Here is a 21,309-nt window from a genome sequence, read left to right on the forward strand (position 1 = left end):
TTCAAATCCCTCCCTAGATTTGGGAAGTTCTCAGCCATTACTTCTTTAGATAAGTGTTCTGCTGCCTTCTCCTTATCTTCTCCTTCTGGGACTCCAATCATTTATATATTATTTAGCTTATTGTCTTATAGTTCACGGTTTTACTTCATTCTTTAAAAAATTTTTTTCTTTACTCTTCTTTGTATAATTCCAAAGGTACTGCCTTCTGCTTCACACATTCTCTCTTCTGCTTGATCCATTATGATGTTAATATTCTCTATTGCAGGGCTTCCCTGGTGGCACAGTGGTTGAGAGTCCGCCTGCCGATGCAGGGCACATGGGTTCGTGCCCCGGTCCGGGAAGATCCCACATGCCGTGGAGCGGCTGGGCCTGTGAGCCATGGCCGCTGAGCCTGCGCGTCCAGAGCCTGTGCTCCACAACAGGAGAGGCCATAACAGTGAGAGGCCTGTGTACCGCAAAAAAAAAAAAAAAAAAATTCTCTATTGCATTTTAAATTTCATTCACTGTATTCTTCAGCCCCAGAATTTGATTCGATTTTAATGATTTCTACTCTCTGCTAAACTTCTCATTTTATTTATGCATTGTTTTCCTGCTTTTGTTGACCTGTCTTTCTGTGTTTTCCTGTAGCTCCCTAAGCTTCCCTAAAACAGCTATTTTGAATTCTTTATCAGTTAGATTGCAAACCTCCTTTTCTCTTGGGTTATTGGAAAATTATTGTATCTCGTTCATGGCATCATCATGTTTCCTTGATTTTTCATGTTCCTTGATGTTTGTACTGCTGTCATTGAATTTGAAGAAGCAGTCACCTCCTCCTTGCTTTACTGATGGCTTTTCAGAAATAAATCCTTTCTATCAGCCCAGCTGAGGATTCTGAGGCTTTCTTAGACCTTTCCTATGATTACATCTACTCTACACTTCTTGCTATCTTTTGTGGCAGAATTCGTAAGCTTGTATGCCTTCTTCCTATCCTGTAATGCCAGACTGGTTGCTGCCAGCTTCCATTTTGCCTTCCCTCTGGCAGTGTTGTATGTTCCATTTTGTGGTTTCTCCAAGGCCTTCAGATTTGGGCTTGCTTTCTGTGGGTGCTCACTAGCTGTCTGTGAAAGCTCATTTTTGCTGCCTTCAGGAACACACACAGGGAGCCAATCACAGGGTGAGGGTTTGTGGGTGAGGTGCATGGAGTGTTGAAAATGTGTATGGGCCAGTTTTAGGGGGTTCACAGGTGAGGTGTTCTCAGCAGCTGATGTGTGTGGGAGTCCTTGACATGGTTAGCAGTAACCACATCTCTTTCATATATTCTATTCTGAGCCCTGGCTGCTGTTCTCTCAGCCACTCACCACTCCTAGTCATGCAGCTCATGACACAGTTCTCTGGATGGGACAAGAGAGAAATGGGTCTCTTGACAGTGTCCTGTACAGCTAGAGAAGCTGGGCAGTCACTCATGTTCTCACTTTGCCCCATGGGATAAATCATGGGAGGAGAAGGGCTCTTTTGGCACCGAGGTTTGCTGTCCTGGGGGAGGAGTGATGCAGGTAAACTGTTCTTACCCTCTTCAATGCCTCCAACCTTGGATTTTTTTTTTTATTCCAACAGTGTGCTGAAACTTTTCTGCTTTAACTCCTGGACTTCCACAAATGCTCTCTTGTCTGTGGGTGACTGTCAAGTTGATTTTCTTTGGGTGGAAGATGGTAGAAAACTCCTGTTCTATCTTGTTGATGTCACCACTGTAAAATTCCTTTTCTCTTGCCAAATATTCCAGAGGGAATTTCACTCATTGTCTTTAGTTCCCTGATTTGTCCAATTCTTTCAAAGTCATTTAGAGAGCTTTTTTCCTTCTGGTTGAGAAAGATTCTTTCGTAAAGAAAGGTTCTTCTTTTATAGCATTTTGATGGAGTAACATTTTTAGTATTTGCAAATGCACATGTACAAGAGCTCTTCCTACTCTTCGTGGGTAAATTAATTAGCAGCAAAACCCTCACTTTTTTTTTTTTTTTAAACGGATACGGAGGGTGGCACACATGGCTTTTCTCTGATGGACAGTTTCCATTCTTAGCATCTTCCTTAATTTCAACCTGTATCCCAACCCTGTCTTACTCTGAAGCAGAATATTCACTTCTTTATTTGATCTGTACACTATATTTAGAAGGATGCATTTATAAGAATAGTTTTGGAGATCAGAGCTCTATGCATGAAACACTGGCTTCCCCTCACCCCATTCAATCAATGTTCATAAGATTTATTTTTCATATATCCTACTTATTATAAAAGTAATATGTGCTATTGTAGAACACTCCCATTTAAACAAAGATTATAAACCTCATCTTATTTTATCAGTGGCTAGAGATTAAACTGAAGGCACAGCCTGAGAGGCTGTTACTGAGAAAATAAAATATTGTTGACACAATTTACTCCAGAATCCATGACTCTAAGCTAGCCATTCATATTTGTCAAATAAGAGTAAACTCTGGGGAGGATATTCAAATTACTAAAAATAAAAGCCTTAAGGCATGTTAGGGTAATGGGGTCATACTGTCATGTTTATGTTTATTCTTCATTTTATTTTCATGAAAGCATCAAGCCTAGATTGTTTGTATGAAAATATTTTGGTACAGCTTGGTATTCCAATTTAAATGTAATTTTGAATGCAGTAGTATAAGACACTAGCTATCCCAAATGACCTCTCTAATTCCAAGAACTAAAACACTAGATTAAAAAATGTACTTTAAAAAGTATTGCTGAGATGGCATAAAAATATACTCTAGAGACCAAAAAGGAAGTAAAAGCAGTTAACTTGGGAATTTCTACTAAAAAGGAGTGTGTATGTGTGTGTGCGTGCACACACATTTTTTATAAATTTGACTGACCTGCAGTAATGTGGGTAGTGGGGAGGAAGACAAGGTGGGAAATTCCATAATGAAGAATAGTAAGAAATAAAGAGGGCACAATAAAATATTTTGGAATATATTTGTATAGAGCATTATTATATATTCTTTATGACTGCATGTGATAAAAGCTGAGAAGGGAGAGATTGGGATTGTAACGTCATAGATAGGGAACCATTAGAATGTTGTGTATTTTATGTTAGTGTTACATATTTTCTGGGTGTTTAAAATATTTCATAAAGAGTAAAATTTTAAAAGCATACTACAAAAAGTATTCTAAGTAGTCAGATATTTATTTTATATTGGTATATCTCTTATTTTGATTGTCAAAGGGTGAAAAATTGATCACGTTTGTTGAGAATTTACTTGGTGCACCGTGCCGGTAAAAAAACTCTGTTTGATGTTGTGTGGACATATCTTTGTTTTTAAATAAATTCTCACATAAAGTAAAATTAAAAAAAAAATCACATAGACACCATTACTATTTGCACTCTACTTCCCAAACTCCATGTATTAGCCTTTGTTTCTGCAGTTTGTCTTCCCACATTTGAGTGGTTACTTTTCTATCACTCCAATTTCTATAAACTAATTCTTCATTTTCTCTTCCTTTTCTTTGTTCTGTGTTCTTAGGTACCATCTTACTTAATTTTGACCTTTAATCTAACCACATTTTATCTTATTTCTATATTTGATCTGTACTCTCCTTTTAATACCTTTTCTCTTAGGAATTTATATTTCTAATATAAAATTTTCTTTAGAGCATTTAATTATAAACTCACCATTAATAAGTATAAATTAATTAACTTAGTTTTGTTGATAAAAGGCATGACATTTTAAACTGAATGGATGTAAATGAAAGCACTTTACTGCTGTGTCTAAGGCTGTTATTCAAAACTGACAAGGATTCCTATTAATAAGCAACACTGAAGCAAAAATTAACTGAAAGAACCTAACCAAAAATACTCTGAAAATTAAAGACATGGAAAAATGGCTTATCGTAATACACCAAATTTAACTGCTTGGTTCCAACAATTTCATTTTTACACCACGCAGCTTTTCCCCAGTTAAAAGCTGTTGGAGCAAGTAATATTTATTTGATTCATTTACAACACTACTTTTTTACAGGAATAAAAGCGAGAATATAATAAAATAAAGCATTCAAAAGCAAAGTTTCAGAAATCTTGCCTTAAATTTCAGTGAAAACATGTATTTTGGTGCTTATATCTAAGGATTCAGTTACTTTCCAATGCTAGCTTTCAGCATCAATTCTGTAAAAAGTTCATAATGACAGTATTTCTTGCAACAAAGAGAAATATATCGAACCCTGTTACTCCAGGACTAAAGCAGTAATCTGTGAATAATAAAACTCAGCTAGAGAACTCCACTCTAGTAGGGATATAAATTTACATACCAACTTAATTATGTAGAGGAAATTGGTAATCAGTGATATAACTGTTATGTTCCTCTTCTTATGCCACTCATCAACTAGCTTTTTTGCTTTTTCAATTTCAAAGCAATATTCCTTTCTAAGCCAGCAAGAAAGTGAGTAGAATCACAGTTATAAATACTTAAACGAAGCATATTCTAAGGTCATTAGAGCATTGGATCATATGGATTACTTTCCAAATGGATGAGATTACAACTGAAAAATATCCAGCTAAATTTCCATTGACAGTAAATACTAGAGTTTAATCATAAGAGGAAATTCATGAAGATTATTGCCCATTAATACTAACATACAGTTACTGTTATCATTAATGATTCATAGTTAATTAAATCCCAGAGAAGACATAAACCATAAATATTAGACTTGGAAAATTCTTGTTCTTACCAGGGTGACTCTGATGATGTGTCTTGATTTCACCAACTGCTTTTTCTCTTCCAACAGTATCTCTCATGCGTTCTATATCAGCCTCTATGGATAGAAAACAAATTTCAAAACACATTATAAGGTAACCATTAACACACATGTATGTGTGTCTTTGTGTCTGTGTGTAGTACTAACTTAATTAGTACTTGTATTATCGAAGAGACATAATATAATGTCTGCATTGCACAATCATAAAACATTAGAATTTGAAGGGCTCTTAGCAATCATATAAGCCTCATGATATTGAAGCTTAGAGATGTTTTGTGATTTGATTGAGAACACACACCAAGATAATGCAAAACTGAGTACAAGCTGATGCCCCATAATTCCTTAACCAGTGCTTTTCATACACAATGCACTGTCCCATACAAACTTCAATCATCTTGGGGAGTTTGTGTAAATGATATAACTGCCCAGTTTACACTAAGAGGACACTCATACTGTTAAGGATATACCTATGAGTGGAACGTGGCATTTTTTCCCCACTGGTCAAGAGACAAACCATGGTCCCACATTACAGAAAGTTACTACCAGGTAGAAATTCTTTGACTCTCTCAAGAATGTTTAATGCCATTTTTAAGGCTATGTAAATCAAGCAGACATCAAAGATGTAGAAGAGTAACAAGATATTCTGTAGTCTAAGAAAAACTGCCTATCAGGTCCTCTTACTATGTACACCTTGTAACTGGGGAGGGGGAAATGGGTAAATCTGAGGCAGTACCAGCATTGGGACTGCATCCCATCCCATCTGAGTTTTTATGTGATTTGGACATTTGGCGGGATTTAGAAAGTACTAACTAGGTCAAAGGAGAGAAATAACATTCATGTATTTTGTTTTAATACATGAAAGTTTAAAGAAAAATTCATATTGAAAGAGGGGTTAAGTAGGATTGCTGACTTGGGTCAAATTATGTGTCCAGTGTTTTATGAATGAAAGCTAGTTACAGAAGAGCATGCACCAGAGGTTGGAAACCTATCCTGAACCTGACACCATAAGGTGGATCTTACTTTGTTGTAATGGCTGAGACCAGAAGTAAGTGTTAAAGAGCCAATTGAGTAGATATAATTGAGGCTCTCTGGTTTTTCTCCAACTGGTATAGGTTAAGAATGACAGGCCCAGTTGAAAGAAGCATGTAAAGATGCTTATATAAGCAAGGAAGCATTAAGAAGAGCATTTGATAGCAGATAGCAGATAGAATTAAGGACGAGGGAAAAGGGAGTATGTGCTAGAGAAATCTGAAATCTAGTAAGAATCACAATTTCCCTCCTCACAATACCCTCCCACTGCTTAAATTATTTTTTAAGCCTACTCTTCCTGAAGTTCCTAGTATATGATCCACACTTTACTGTTTCTTTGCATGTCTCATATTTTTGGGGGGTTTATACTGGGCGTTCTAGACAATATCTTGTAAGAAATCTGGATACTGAGTTCCTCTCCCCTTTGGAGGCTTGCTGTTGCTGTTTGCCTGATTATTTATTTAGTGACTTGGCTGGAATATATTCTATTGTAGAGAAGTCTCCTTCTCTGCAGTGTGAATCTTCTAATGTTGCTCCTCTGGGGGCACAGACTTGGGCATGCAAACAGTCACCTTTGGATGACACTTGTTTTTCCTGCTGACTGTCTCTTTCCCTTGTTTTTCTGTTAAGCTCTCTGCCTCCTTTAATATCACACCAAAGATCAAGAAGCAGTGTGTCAAACACTATAACACCAAGACAAGTGGCAGTAGTGTAAACTACGGACTACATAACAAAATTAAACATCTCTACTTCACCTGAGATACTGAAAATGTGCCTGGTATTTCAATTATATAGAGGGAATTAGTAAGCAATGAAATCTCTCTTTTAATCCCATTCATAAGCTAGCCTTTCTGCTTTTGCAACTAGCCTGAAAAAGAAAGTGAGTAGCACTTAAAATGCTTCCATCACGCTTATTCCAAGCTCACTATACCACTGAAATTTTGAGGATCACTTTTAAATGAAGGAGTTCTAAAATTCACAATATGTAAAATCATTGATAATAACTGTTGGAGTTCCACTAATTATAGGAGGGAATTTATGAAGACATTGCATCATGTAATAACAGCTTATAGGTACTGTAATCAGATTCAAACTTAAATAAACTTAAATAAACTCTAGATAAGATAAATAAGCCAGAACAGACTTGAAATATTGTTCTTACCAGGATAACTCTTGGATTGTGTCTTGATTTCACCCTTTATTATACCTTTTCCAACAGCATTTGGGAAGCGCTCTGTATCAGTGTCTATAGAAATAAACAGTTTCAAAACACTTTTGTAAGGTAAATATTAACACGTAGTTGTGTTTGTTTGTAATACTCCTTTAATTAGCATTATTTTATTATAGAAGAATTATAATGAAATGTCTTACTTTCAGAATCAGTACACGTTAGAATTGGAAGAGCCATTGGCAACCATATAAGCCTCATTATATTGTAGCTTAGAAATGGTTAGTGATTTGACCAAGACCACATAGTCAGGTAGCGATAAAACTGATCCATAAACTGATGCCACATTAATTCCTTAACTAGAACTTTTTCCATAAAATACGAAGTTTCTTGCAAATTTAAGTCATCCTATAGAGTTTATCTTAATAAATATAACTGTCTTGTGTACATTAAAAGCACATTCATATCATAAGGATATATCTGGTGAGGCCGGACATGACATTTTTTTCCCAGACCAAATTGCAAACAATGGGCATCACAGTCACAGAATGTTACTGTGAGGCAGAAATTCTTTGACTTGTCCAGGAATATTTTAATTCCCTTTTTAAAGGCCACGTAACTATATGTCAGTAGACATCAGTGATGGAGAAAAACAACAAGTAATTTGTAGACTGGGATAAAGTATCCTCTCAGGTTCTCTTAGCATGTAGACCTTCTATGTGGGGAGGAAGAAATGGGTAATTTGCAGGAATGTGAGCATTGGTATTGCACTCACTCCTTCCATTTGAGTCTTTATGTGATTTTCACTTTGTTGCTGGATTCAGAAATGATGATATAGGTCCAATGATAGAAAAAAAATTGAAATTTATTTTAAAAAATTTTATTTTGCAAAAGGAATACTTAGAATTGGTGACTCTGGGTCACCTGTTGTGTAAAATTTTGTGTGGGCAAAAATTGGTTCTAACACAGCATGTAAATGAAGTTGGAACCTGTCATATCCAGAATTTATAGACTGGAAGTCTTGCTTCGGAGAAATTGCTGAGCTCATGAATATTTCAAACACTCTCTATCACTGAGGCAGCACAAATTTATCACCACTGCAATCTAAACAAAGGTGAAGACCACATGGGGCATCACTACTAAAATCAAAGACACGTTGGATTGGGCAGAACAAGTTTTTAGTAATTAAGTTACAGCATTTGTGAAAGTAATGTCTGCTATAGCAACACATAACTGGAGAACATCAGCAGACAAACTTTAGCCCTCTGGTCTTTCTCCAACAGATATAATTAGAAGAACTGATTCATTTGATCTGAGAAAGCAAAGGAGCCTTAGGTGAGCAGGGAGGCAGTAAGAACAGCCCTTGAGGGCAGACTGAATTAAAAACTAGGAGCATAATAAATGATATGGGGTGGAGAAACCTAATCTATTAAGAGCCACAATTTTGCTCCTTCACAACATCCTCCCACTGCTTTTAAGTATTTAAAAAAAATCCTATCCTGCTTGGAGTTCACTAAACTATTTTTTAAAAAAACATTTAACATACTATACTATATGCCCATTTAAAATGTGTAATCAATGGTTATTAATATAGTCACAGAATGTGTAACAATCACCATAGTCAATTTTAGAATCAACTTCAGATTCATACTAATTAAATTCCAGGTAAATGCAGAAACATGACTGACACATAGTTTTATTCTCTTATCTCCATTTTTGTGCTACTGAATTACATGTTACACATATAAAATTAAAGACATTGTTAAAATTGTTCTTATAATTTCTTTATGAACCTTTATAACTTTTAAAGAAGATGAGAGACAAAAAATTAGAGCAAGTTTGGTATATATTTACACTGTTTGTTATATCAGCATTCTTATTTACAATCTTTGGTTCTTTTCATTGGTTCCTATGGACTCTGGTTACCATCTGGTGTCATTTTCTTACTCAAATTCATCCTTGTTCACACCATCTTCTTTGCACAGCTCTTGTGAAATATATTATATATGTCTATATGTTAGAGGCCCAACAATACATTTTATACCTATTGTGTTATACAATTGCCTTTTAAATCAGTTAAGAGAAGAAAAGAGACAAATATGCATTTATATGGTCTTTTGCAATACTAGAATTATTCTAAGCCATGTTTTTTGTTTATTTTTTGTTTCTTTTTTGTGTATTCAAATTACTGTGTGAGATCATTCACTTTCAGTGGGAAAAACTTCCTTTAGCATTTCTTGTAAAGTGTGTCTGCTAGCAGTAGGTTCTCTGGAATTTTTTACTTGGGAATTTCACCATTTTTGAAAGATGGTTTGCCTGATATAAGTTTCTTGGTTGACAGATTTTTCTTTCATCATTTCAATATTCCATTCCACTGCCTCTGGTCTCCATAGCTTCTGTTGCTAAATGAAGGTTACTGGGATTCTGTTTTACACCATCAGTTGGTTTTCTCTTGTTTCTTTCAAGATTTTATCTTTGTCCTTGTCTCTCAACATTTTTACTATGATGGGTCTGGTTGTAGATTCTTTTGTGCTTATTCTATTTAAATTCACTGAGGTTGAATGTGTAGATTAATAATTTTCATTGAATAGTTTTCACAATTTTCAGCCATCTTTTCAAATATTTTTACTGCTCCTTTCTCTCTCTGTTCTCCTAGTATTCCCATACCTTTAGTTTGCTGTTTCTTCCTTCAGACTAATCCAATCTCTTGAACCCCTTAGGCAATATTTTCATTTCATTACTGTACATTTCAACTGCAGAATTTGCTTTGGGTTCTTTTACATTAATTTTTATTTTTAGTTGATAATGTGTATTTGACAAAATATTTTCATGGTATCTTCTTTTTGTAAAAGTTTTTTTTTTTTTTTTGATGTGGACCATTTTTAAAGTCTTTACTGAATTTGTTACAATATTGCTTCTGTTTTATGTTTTGGTTTTTTGGCTGCAAGGCATGTGGGATCTTAGCTCCCCAACCAGGGATCGAACCCGCACCCCCTGCACTGGAAGGCGAAGTCTTAACCACTGGACCACCAGTGAAGACCCTTATTGTGTATCTGTTTTCCTTTAATTCTTTGAGCACATTTATAATAACTACTAGGTAGTCATTGTCTGCTAAGTCCAACATCTAGGATTCTCGCAAGCATATTTTGTTTCCTACTTTTTCCTGTGCTTGGGTCACAATTTACTATTTCCTTACATGTCTTAATTTTTTTTTTTTACTAATAACTGGACATTTAAGATAATATATCATAGCATCTTTGGACTCTGATCTCTGTTTCCCTTTCTGAGGCTTGTTGTTTAGTGTGCTTTCTTGCTTGTTTGTGTACAGTGATTTCTCAGAGTTATCTTACTAACATATCTTTCCCCTGAGGTGTGAAGCCTTGCACATTGCTCCCAGAGGACATATCCTTGGGCATGCACACAGCTAGCTGCCTCTTGATGTTTGTGGTTTTAACAGGGCTCTGTTTGAATGTCTATTTCCCTTTTTTCTCTATTTAGGTGTCTTCTTTCAACATCACAGAAAACACCATAGAGAAATGTGTCTAGCACTGTTACTTCAGGTCTAATAAAGAGGGAATTGATAACCATCTGTTATATTCATCTATCACATTCCTTAACTAACCTTTCTACATTTGCAAATTCAGAACTGTCTATCTAAGCTGAAAATAGAAAGTGAATAGAATGTAATTGGGCATATTTATTTGTACCAAGCATATTCTAAGTTTATTAAAGGACTGGTTTTTATGGATTAGCTCTTAAACAAATGAGCTCTAAGACTAACAATATGTAGCTAGTTTTACATTGATATTCAATACAAAAATTCAACTAATTAAAGGAAGGAGTTCTTGAAAACTTTTGCCCATGTAATAATAAACCATAGATACTGATGTTATTCATGATTCTTAATTAAACTCCAGAGAACATAAGGAAACCTGAAATCTTAGATTTGTAAAATTCTTGTCCTTACCAGGGAGATCCATTGATTGTATCTTGAATTGTCCCTTTATTACACCTCTTCTAGTTTTATCTGTCAAGCCTTTTACATTAGTCCCTGTAGAAACAACAAATTTCAAAACACTTTGCATGGTAACCATTTACATACAAACGTGTGTGTGTGTTTGTGTGTGTGTAGCACTAACTTAATTAGCATTTATTACAGAAGATGAGTTTTGTTGCAATGTCTGGTTTGGAGAATCACAAAGCCTTAAATTAGAACAGATAAAGCAATTACATAAGTCACATTATATTGAAGTTTAGAGGTTCTTTAACCAGTACTTTTCTATAATTCCTTAACCAGTACTTAATTCCTTAACCAGTGCTTTTCAATATAATGCTATCTCTTACATAAGTGGAAATAATCCCAGAGAATTTATGATGGCAATATAATTTCCAGATTTATATTAAAAGAACACTTATTCTGCAAGGATGTACCCAATGAGGCAGAACTTAACATTTTTTTTTTTTCCCAACAAGACAAGATGTAAACCATAGTCTTCTTAGTCACAGTAACTTACCATGAGCCAGAAATTCTCTGACTTACTGGACATTTTAATTCCCTTTTAGGCTATGTAACTGTAAACCATGTAGGTATCACTGATTTAAAGAGTAACGCGATATTCACTGAATTGAGAAAAAGTGTCTCTGAGATTCCTCGAGCATGTACACTTTATGTCTTGCAAGGAGGAAATGGTGAAATTTGTACCACAAGCAGGACTCTGATTGGATCCATTTCCATTTGAGCTTTTATGTGATCTAAATTTTTGCTATAATTAACAATGATTAACTATGTTCGATGACATGAAAAATACATGAAAATTATTATAAAGGTATTCACACTGAGAAAGGGATAACTAGGACTGGGGACCCAAAGGGTACATCCTTGGGCATGCACACAGTTGCCTTTTGATGTTAGTGGTTTTAACAGGGCTCTGTTTGAATGCCTGTTTCCCTGGGTTAAAAGTTTAGTGAATGCACTACCAAACGTAAGGTAGATAGCTAGTGGGAAGCAGCCGCATAGCACAGGGAGAACAGATAGGTGCTTTGTGACTGCCTGGAGGGGTGGGATAGGGAGGGTGGGAGGGAGGGAGACGCAAGAGGGAAGAGATATGGGAACATATGTGTATATATAACTGATTCATTTTGTTGTAAAGCAGAAACTAACACACCATTGTAAAGCAATTATACTCCAATAAAGATGTTAAAAATAAATAAATAAATAAATAAAAGAGCAAGAACCGCCCCCCCAAAAAGTTTAGTGAATGAAGTTGGTTCTAGTAGAGCATGTAAATGGAGTTGGAAACCTGTCATGATCCTGACATTGTCTAGTAGAAGACTGCTTTGAAAAAAGGGCTGAGCCCATGAATAAATGTAAAAGGTCACACTATGATTTTGGCAGCCCAAATGTACCATATTGCATTCTTCAGAGAGAGGATACCACCTGGGGCATCATTAACAAAGTAAACAAAGATGCATCAGATTAGGCAGGCAAGTTTTCAATAAATAACATTTTGTGAAAGTAATAAAATCTATAGCCACACAAAATTAGGGAATATTAGCACATATATTTTAGCCACTCTGGTCTTTCTTCAACAGATATAACTAAGGTGAATGGAATCATTTGAATCAAGAAAGCAGGGGATCCTCAGATAAGCAGGGAGGTAATCAGAACAGCATTTGAGGGATGACTGGGTTAAGCACTAGGAATTAAAGGTATGCACTAGAGAAATCTTTAATCGAGTAAGAGTCACAATTTCCCTCCTTCACGGTAACCTCCCATTGCTTTAAATCTTTTAAAATCTCTTAATTTTTGTAGTTCACTAAGCTATTTTTAAAATATACAACATACCATAATATTCGTCCACTTAAAGTGTGTCCAAATCAATGGTTTCATTAAAAATTATATTCAGAGTTGTGTAACCATAACCACAATCAATTTTAGAGTCTACTTCAGATTTATATTATTAAATTCCAATTATATATAGAAATATTACTCCTATATAGCTCTGTTATCTCTTCCCCATTTTTGTGCTATTGTTATACATATTATACCTTTAAATATAAAAGAGTTTGTAATAATTATTTCTTTATATAACTCTGTGCCCTTGAAAAAAGCTGACAGAAGAAAGAAGAGCAAGTATATATTTACAGTGTTTGTTATATTAACCTTCTTGTTTACAATTTCTGGTTCTCTTCATTTGTTCCTGTGGATTCAAGTTAACATCTGCTATCATTTTTTACTCAAATATATCACCATTCTCATACATCTCCTTTGCACAGGTACTACAGAATATATCACTTTTCCATATTTTTATAGGCCCGACAATACAATGATATACATATTGTTCTATACAATCACATTTTAAATCAATTAAGAGAAGAAAGGACACAAAATATGCATTCATATTGTCTTTTGAAGTACAGAATTCCTTTTATAAACTTTAATCTATTTACTTCTATTTTTTACATGAACTTGTTCATGCAGTAGCCATAAAGTACATTGGGAACATATATTTTTTTTCACAAAGAAGGAGAAAAAACTGAAAAAATATCGTTGCTTATGGAAAGCTGCAAAAGGGAAGGAGAAAGCATGATGGAACAAAAGAGAATACAACCCAAGAGTCTTGCTCTTCAGACTATAGTTTAGGTTACTGTGTAAAAACAGTTTATACCTTGGCCATTAGGGCTGCTCTAATTACTTGGGGGTCTAGAACTTCAGAGCACTGTTTTTGTTTCAGGTTTGTTTTCTGTTTCCCAAGTGAAACACCTTATTGTTTCTTATGATTATTAAAGTAATACATGGTTAACTTTTAAAATTCCACATATGAGTGAAATCATGTGGTACGTATTTGTCTTCCTCTGTCTGACTTATTTCACTTAGCGTAACACCATCAAGGGTATTACGGGTTCCTCCATGTTGTTGCATACGCAAGATTTCATCTTTTATGGAGAGTAGTATTCCATTGTATATACACATACCACATCTTTTTTACATTCTCACCAACAGTGTATTACGGTTCCCTTTTCTCCACATCCTCTCCAACACTTTTTGTCTTTTTGATAATGGCTATTCTGACAAATGTTAGGTAGCATCTCTTCATAGTTTTGATTTGCGTTTCCTTAATAGTAATAGTGAACATCTTTTCTTGTGCCTGTTGGCCATCTGCATGTCTTCTTGGAAAAATTTCTGTTCAGCTCCTCTGCTCATTTTAATGGCATTGTTAGCTTTTTTGTTTTTGAATTGTATGAGTTCTTTATATATTTTGGATATTTATCCCTTGTCAGATATATCATTTGCAAATATATCTCCCATTTGTTAGGTTGTCTTTTCATTTTATTTATAGTTTCCTTGCTGTGCAGAAGCTTTTCAGTTTGATGCAACCCCATTTTTTCATTTTTGCTTTTGTTTCCCTTGCTTGAAGAGACACAAATAGATAGTGCTAAGACTGATGTCAAAGAGCATACTGCCCATGTTTTCTTCTAGAGATTATGGTTTCAGGTCTTACATTCAAGTCTTTAATTCATCTTGAGTTAATTTTTCTGTATGGTGTGAGATAGTAGTCTAGTTTCACTTTTTTTGCCATGTGGCTGTCCAGTATTCACAATATCATTTATTGAAGAGACTATCATTTCTCCATTGTAGGTTCTTTATTCCTTTGTCCTAAATTAATTGTCTATATATGCATAGGTTTATTTCTGGGCTCTCAGTTCTGCCTCATTGATCTTTATATCTGTTTTTCTGCCAACACCAGGCTGCTTTATATTACTATGGCTTTCTAATATAGTTTGAAACCAGGGAGTGTGATACTTCCAGCTTTGTTATTTTTTCTCAGGATTGCTTTGGCTATTTTGGAGGAGTCTTTTGTGGTTCCATAGAAATTTTAGAATTTTCTGCTCTGTGTCTGTGAAAAATGTCCTTGGGATTTTGATAGGGATTGCACTGAATCTGTGGATTGCTTTAAGTAATATGGACAGTTATTACAATGTTAATTCTTCTAATTCATGAGGATGGAATATCTTTCCATTGTTGGTGTCTTCTTCAATTTCACAATGTCTTATAGTTTTCAGTATAAGTCTTTTCACCTTCTTGGTTAAACTGATTCCTAGGCTTTTTCTGCCTTTTGTTGAGACTGTAAATGGGATTGTTTTTGTTAATATGTTTTTCTGCTAGCCCACTGTTAGCATATAGAAATGGAACAGATTTTTGTATACTGATTTTGTATCCTTTACTGTATTTGTTTATTATTTCCAATAGTTTTTTGGTGGAGTCTTTAGGGCTTTGTATATACAAAACCATGTCATGTGCAAATAGAGACAGTTCTACTTCTTCCTTTCCAATCTGGATGACTTTTATTTTTCTTGCCTAATTGCTCTGGCCAGCACTTCCAACTCTATGTTGAATAAGAGGGGTGAGAGTGGCATCTTTGAATTGTTCTTGACCTTAGAGGCATAGCTCTCAATTTTTCACCACTGAGTATGACATTAGCTGTGGGTTTATCCTACATTATGTTGAGGTATGGCCATTCTATACTCACTTAATTGAGAAGTTTTATAATAAATGGATGTTGAATTTTGTCAAATGTTCTTTCTGCGTCTATTGAGATGATCATGTGGTTTTTATTCTTTATTTTGTTAATGTGGTGTATCACACTGATTGATTTGTGGGTGTTGAACCATCCTTGCATCCCTGGAATAAATCACACTTGTATGACCCTTTGATGTATTGTTGAATTTGGCTTGCCAATATTTTGTTGAGGATTTTTGCATCCATCTTCATCAGAGATATTGGCCTATAATGTCCTTTGTATGTATGTCTGTGTCTGTGTGTGTGTTGTATTTTTCTGGTTTTGGTATCAAGGTGATGTTGACCTCATTATAAAATGAGTTTGGAAGTGTTACCTCCTCTTCAATTTTTTCAAATAGTTTTAGAAGGATTGGGTATTAAATCTTTGAATGTTTGGTAGAATTCACTTGTGAAGCAGTCTGTTCCTGGACTTTTGTTTTTTGGGAGGTTTTTAATTACTGTTTCAATCTCTGTACTAGTGATTGGTATATTCAGATGTTGGAATTACAGAATTATTTTAACACATGCTCTTTTTTGGAACGGATTAAAATCACTGCCTAAGGTCCACTGCTTTCAGCCTGAAGAACTCTCATTAGTATTTCTCAAAAGGCAGGTCTGCTAACAAACAGTTCTCTCAGTGTTCATTTATTTGGGAATCTGTTTATCTCACCTTCACTTTTGAAAGAAAAAGTTCATGGTGACAATTTCTTCCTTCAGCATTTTAATATGGCATCCCACTGCCTTCTGGGCTACATAGTTTCATTCTTTTTTTGGCCACACCTCACAGCATGCAGAACTTCCCTGACCAGAGATTGAACCCATGCCTCCTTGCAGTGGAAGCATGGAAGTGCAGAGTCTTAACCACTGAACCACCAGGGAAGCCCCTGGGCTTCATAGTTCCTGATGCTAAGTAAGCTGTTAATCTTACCAGGGTTCTCTTTTTTAATGATGTGTTGCTTTCCCTTTGTGACATTCGAGAGTTTCTGTCTTTGTCTTCCATTACTTTTACTTGATGTATCTGGTTGTAGATTTCTTTGTGCTTACTCTTAGACTTCATTTGGCTTGGATATCCAGATTTATATTCATCAAATGTGCTTCCAAACTGTCAGCCATAATTACTTCAAATATTTTTTCTGCCCCCTTTTCTCTCAGCTCTACTTCTTCTGTAGTCATTAAGTGTGGAGATTCTTTCTTTTGACAATCAAATCTACTCCTGAACCCCTCTAGTAAATTTTTCCTTACAGTTATTGTACTCTCAACTCCACAATTATCACTGTGTTTTTTTAACAAAAATAATTTCTATCTCTTTGTTAATATTCTCTATTTGATTAGACATTGTCATCAATATTCCTTTCTGTTTTAAGCATGGGTTTCTTTAATTCTTCAAAAATATATATAACTGTTTTATAGTATCTTACATCCGGAACCGCACTGTGGTCTGCTTTTTTTCCTTAGTTCATACTTTACTGTTTTTTTGCATATCTCATATTTTGAGGGGGGGCAGTGTATCTAATATATTGTAGGAAATCTGGATACTGAACTCCCATCCCCTTTGAAGGCTTGTCGTTGTTTGCCTGATTAATTATTTAGTGACTGGGCTAAACTATCTTCTGTCCTACTGAAGTCTCGTTCCCTGCAGTGTGCAGCTTCTAATGTTGCTCCTCTGTGGGCACAGCCTTGGGCATGCATGCAATCACCTTTGGATGACAGTTTTTTAAAAATTTTTTATTGAGGCATATTTGATTTACAATATTATACAAGTTTCAGGTGTACAACATAGTGACTCACGTGTTTAAAAAGTTAACTCCATTTATAGTTATTATACAATATTGGCTATATTCCCTGTGTACTACAATACATCCTTATAGCTTATTTATTTTAAATATAGTAGTTTGTACTTCTTAATCCCCTACCCTTATCTTGCTCCTCCACCATTTTCTCTCCACTGGTAACCACTAGTTTGTTCTCTATATCTGTGAATCTGCTTTTTTATTATATTCACTAGTTTGTTGTATTTTTTAGATTCCATATGTAAGTGATATCATACAGTATTTGTCTTTGTCTGACTTACTTCACTTAGCATAATGCCCTCTATCTATGTTGCTGCAAAAGGCAAAGTTTTGTTCTTTTTTATGGTCAGTAGTATTTCATTGTGTGTGTGCATATGTACATCTTCTCTATCCATTCATCTGTTAGTGCTAGTGGATGCTTAGGGTGTTTCTATATGTTGGCAATTGTAAATAATGCTGCTATGAACATTCGGGTGCATGTATCTTTTTGAATTACTGTGTTTGTTTGTTTTGGACATATACCCCAAAGTGGAACTGCTGGGTCATATGGTAGCTCTATTTTTAGTTTTTTGAGAACCCTCCATACTGTTTTCCACAGTGGCCACACCAATTTACATTCTGACCAACAGTGTAGAAGGGTTCCCTTTTCTCCACACTCTTGCCAACATTTGTTATTTGTGGTCTTCTTGATGATAACCATTCTGACAGGTGTGAGGTGATATTGTGATTTGACTAGCATATCAGTATATTAAGTAGTGATGTTGAGCATCTTTTCATACATCTGTTGTTCAACTGCATGTCTTCTTTGGAAAAATGTCTATTCAGGTCTTCTGCCCACTTTTTAATTGGGTGTTCATGTTTTTGATATTGAGTTGTATGAGCTGTATATATATTTTGAATATTAACCCCTTAACAGTTATATCATTTGTAAATATTTGCTCCCATCAGTAGTTCCCATTTATTTTTGCTTTTGTTTTCTTTAACAGACATATCCAAAAGAATATTGCCACCATTTATGTCAAAGTGTGTTCTGCCTAAGTTTTCTTCCAAAGTTTTATGATTTCCAGTCTTACATTTAGATCTTTAATCCACTTTGTGTTTAGTTTTGTATACGGTGTTAGAGAATATTCTAATTTCATTCTTTTACATGTAGCTGTCTGGTTTTCCCAGCACCACTTATTGAATATACTTCTCTTTTCTCCATTGTATTGTATATTCTTGTCTCCTTTGTCATAGATTAATTGGCCATAAGCGTGTGGGGTTATTTCTGGGCTCTCTATTCTGTTCCTTTGATCTATGTGTCTAATTTTGTACCAGTATCATACAGTTTTGATTACTGTAGCCTTGTAGTATAGTATGAAGTTAGGGAGCATGCTACCACCATCTCTGTTCTTCTTTCTCAAGATTGTTTTGTCTATTCAGGGTCTTTTTTGTTTCTATACTACTTTGAAATTATTTCTCCTAATTCTAAGAATGCCTTTGGTACTTTGATAGGGATTGCACTGAATCTGTAGACTGCCTTAGGTAATACAATCTTTTTTTTTTTTTTTTTTTGCGGTACGCGGGCCTCTCACTGTTGTGGCCTCTCCCGTTGTGGAGCACAGGCTCCGGACGCGCAGGCTCAGCAGCCATGGCTCACGGGCCCAGCCGCTCCGTGGCATGTGGGATCTTCCCAGACCGGGGCATGAACCCGTGTCCCCTGCATCAGCAGGCGGACTCTCAACCACTGTGCCACCAGGGAAGCCCCAATACAGTCATTTTAACAAATATTAATTCTTCCAATCCATGAACATGGTATATCTTTCCATCTGTTTGTGTCATCTTCAATTTCTTTCATCAGTGTCTTATAATTTTCTGATTTCAAGTCTTTTAACTCCTTACATAAGTTTATTCCTAAGTATTTTATTCTTTTTGATGCAACTGTAAATGAGACTGTTTCCTTAATTTCTTTCTGAGTTTGTTGTTAGTATATAGAATTGCAATGTATTTCTCTATATTAATTTTGTACCTGAAAATTACTGAATTTATCCTTGAGCTCTAATATTTTTTGGTAGCTGTTTTTAGGATTCTCTTTGTTTAGTATCATGTTGTCTACAAAGTGACAATTTTACTTTCCCTTTTTAATTTGGATTCCTTTTCTTTCTTTTCTTGTTTGACTGTGGTGGCTAAGACTTCTAATAATATGTTGAATAAAAGTGGCAATAGTGGGCATCCTTGTTTCATATCTTAGAGGAAATGCTTTCATCTTTTCACTGTTGAGTATAATGTTAGCTATGGGGTTATCATATACGGCCTTTATTATGTTGAGGCATGTTCCTTGTATACCCACTTTCTGGAGAGTTTTTATCATAAATGGATGTTGAATTTTGTCAAAATCTTTTTCTGTATCTATTGAGATAATCATATAGTTTTTATTCTTTGTTAATGTGATGTATCACACTGATTTGCAGACACTGAAACATCCTTGTATCTCTGGGATAAATTCCACTTAATCATAGTGTATGATCATTTTAATGTATTGTTGGAGTCAGTTTGCTAATATTTTGTTGAGGGCTTCTGCATCTACTTTCACCCATGTAATTTTCTGTTCTGTGATATCTCTGTCTCATTTTGATATCATGTGATGCTGGCCTTATAGAATGACTTTGGAAACATTCCTTTCGCTGCAACTTTGTGCAATACTTTGAGAAGTATAGGTATTAATTCTTCTCTAAATGTTTGGTAGAATTCCCCTATGAAGCCACTTGTTCTTGGACTTACATTTTTTGGTTATTTTTTTAAATTACTGGTTCAATTTCATTACTGATAATTGGTCTGTTCATATTTTCTTTTTATTCCTGGTTCAGTCCTGGTTGTCATACGGTTTTTCCAACTAATGTCTCATGATCAGTTGCACTTCTGTGGTGTCGGTTGTAACATCTTTTTCATTTCTGATTTTATTGATTTGGGCCCTGCATATTACTCTTGATGAATCTGGCTAAAGGTTTGTCAATTTTGTTTATCTTTTCAAAGAAACAGGTTATAGTTTCATTGATATTTTCCATTTTTAAGTCTCTATTTCATTTATTTCTTCTCTGGTCTTTATGATTTCTTTCCTTCTGCTAACTTTGTGTTTTGTTTGTTCATCTTTTTCCTAGTTCCTTTAGGTGTAAGTTAAGTTGTTCATTTGAGACTTTTCATGTTTCCTGAGGTTTGTTAGTATCAGTATAAATTTTTATTTTAGAACTGCTTTTGCTGCATCTCATAGATTTTTGGATCATTTTCTGTTCATTTGTCTCTAGGTATTTTTTGATTTCCTCTTTGATTTCTTCATGATCCATTGGTTGTTTAGTAGCATGTTGCTTAGCTTCTGTGTGTTTGTGATTTTTGCAGTATTTTCTTTTAGTTGATTTCTAGCCTCATAGTGTTGTGGTGGGAAAAGATACTTGATATGATTTCAGTTTTCTTAAATTTACCAAGGCTTCTTTTGTGGCCTAACATTCCTAGAAAATGTCCCATGTGGACATGAATGTGTGTTCTGCTGCTGTTGGATGGAATGTTCTATATCTATCTATTAAGTCCATACGGTCTAATATGTCATTTAAGGCCAGTGTCTCCTTATGGATTTTCTTTTTGGATGATCTGTCTGTTGACTTGAGTGGGCTTTTAAAGTCTTTTACTATTATTGTGTAACTGTCTGTTTCTCCCTTTATGTCTGTTAATATTTGCTTTATTTATTAAGGATCTCCTATGTTGGGTGCATATATATTTCCAATTGTTACATCTTTTTCTTGGATTGATCCTTTGATCATTATGTAACGTCCTTCTTTTGTCTTAAAGTCTATTTTGTCTGATATAATTATCGCTACCTGGGCTTTCTTTTGATTTCCATTTGCCTGGAATGACTTTTTCAATCTCTTCACTTTCAGTCTGTGTCTTTAGATCAGAAGTGAGTCTCTTTTAGGTAGCATATACAAAGGTCTTGCTTTTGTATCCATTCAGCAACTCCATGTCTTTTGATTGGAGCATTTAGCTCATTTAAA

General features: G+C 35.0%; 1 protein-coding gene across 19 annotated transcripts in view; it reads right to left on the bottom strand.

Moving 5' to 3' along the window:
• The window catches only part of CCDC7 (coiled-coil domain containing 7), a 271,954-nt gene that overhangs the window by 23,148 nt on the left and 227,497 nt on the right, over window positions 1-21,309 (bottom strand). For 18 of the 19 annotated variants that reach the window (XM_073801610.1, XM_073801617.1, XM_073801609.1 and 15 more), the window contains 3 exons: window positions 10,905-10,988; window positions 6,932-7,015; window positions 4,714-4,797 (listed from right to left, as the gene is read on the bottom strand). In XM_073801610.1, coding sequence (XP_073657711.1) covers window positions 4,714-4,797; window positions 6,932-7,015; window positions 10,905-10,988 — 252 coding nt within the window. The remainder of the gene's footprint in view (window positions 1-4,713; window positions 4,798-6,931; window positions 7,016-10,904; window positions 10,989-21,309) is intronic. The other variant, XM_073801611.1, reaches the window with a different exon arrangement.

Source organism: Tursiops truncatus, chromosome 2 (genome assembly GCF_011762595.2).
Source record: "Tursiops truncatus isolate mTurTru1 chromosome 2, mTurTru1.mat.Y, whole genome shotgun sequence".
Taxonomy (NCBI): Eukaryota; Metazoa; Chordata; class Mammalia; order Artiodactyla; family Delphinidae; genus Tursiops; species Tursiops truncatus.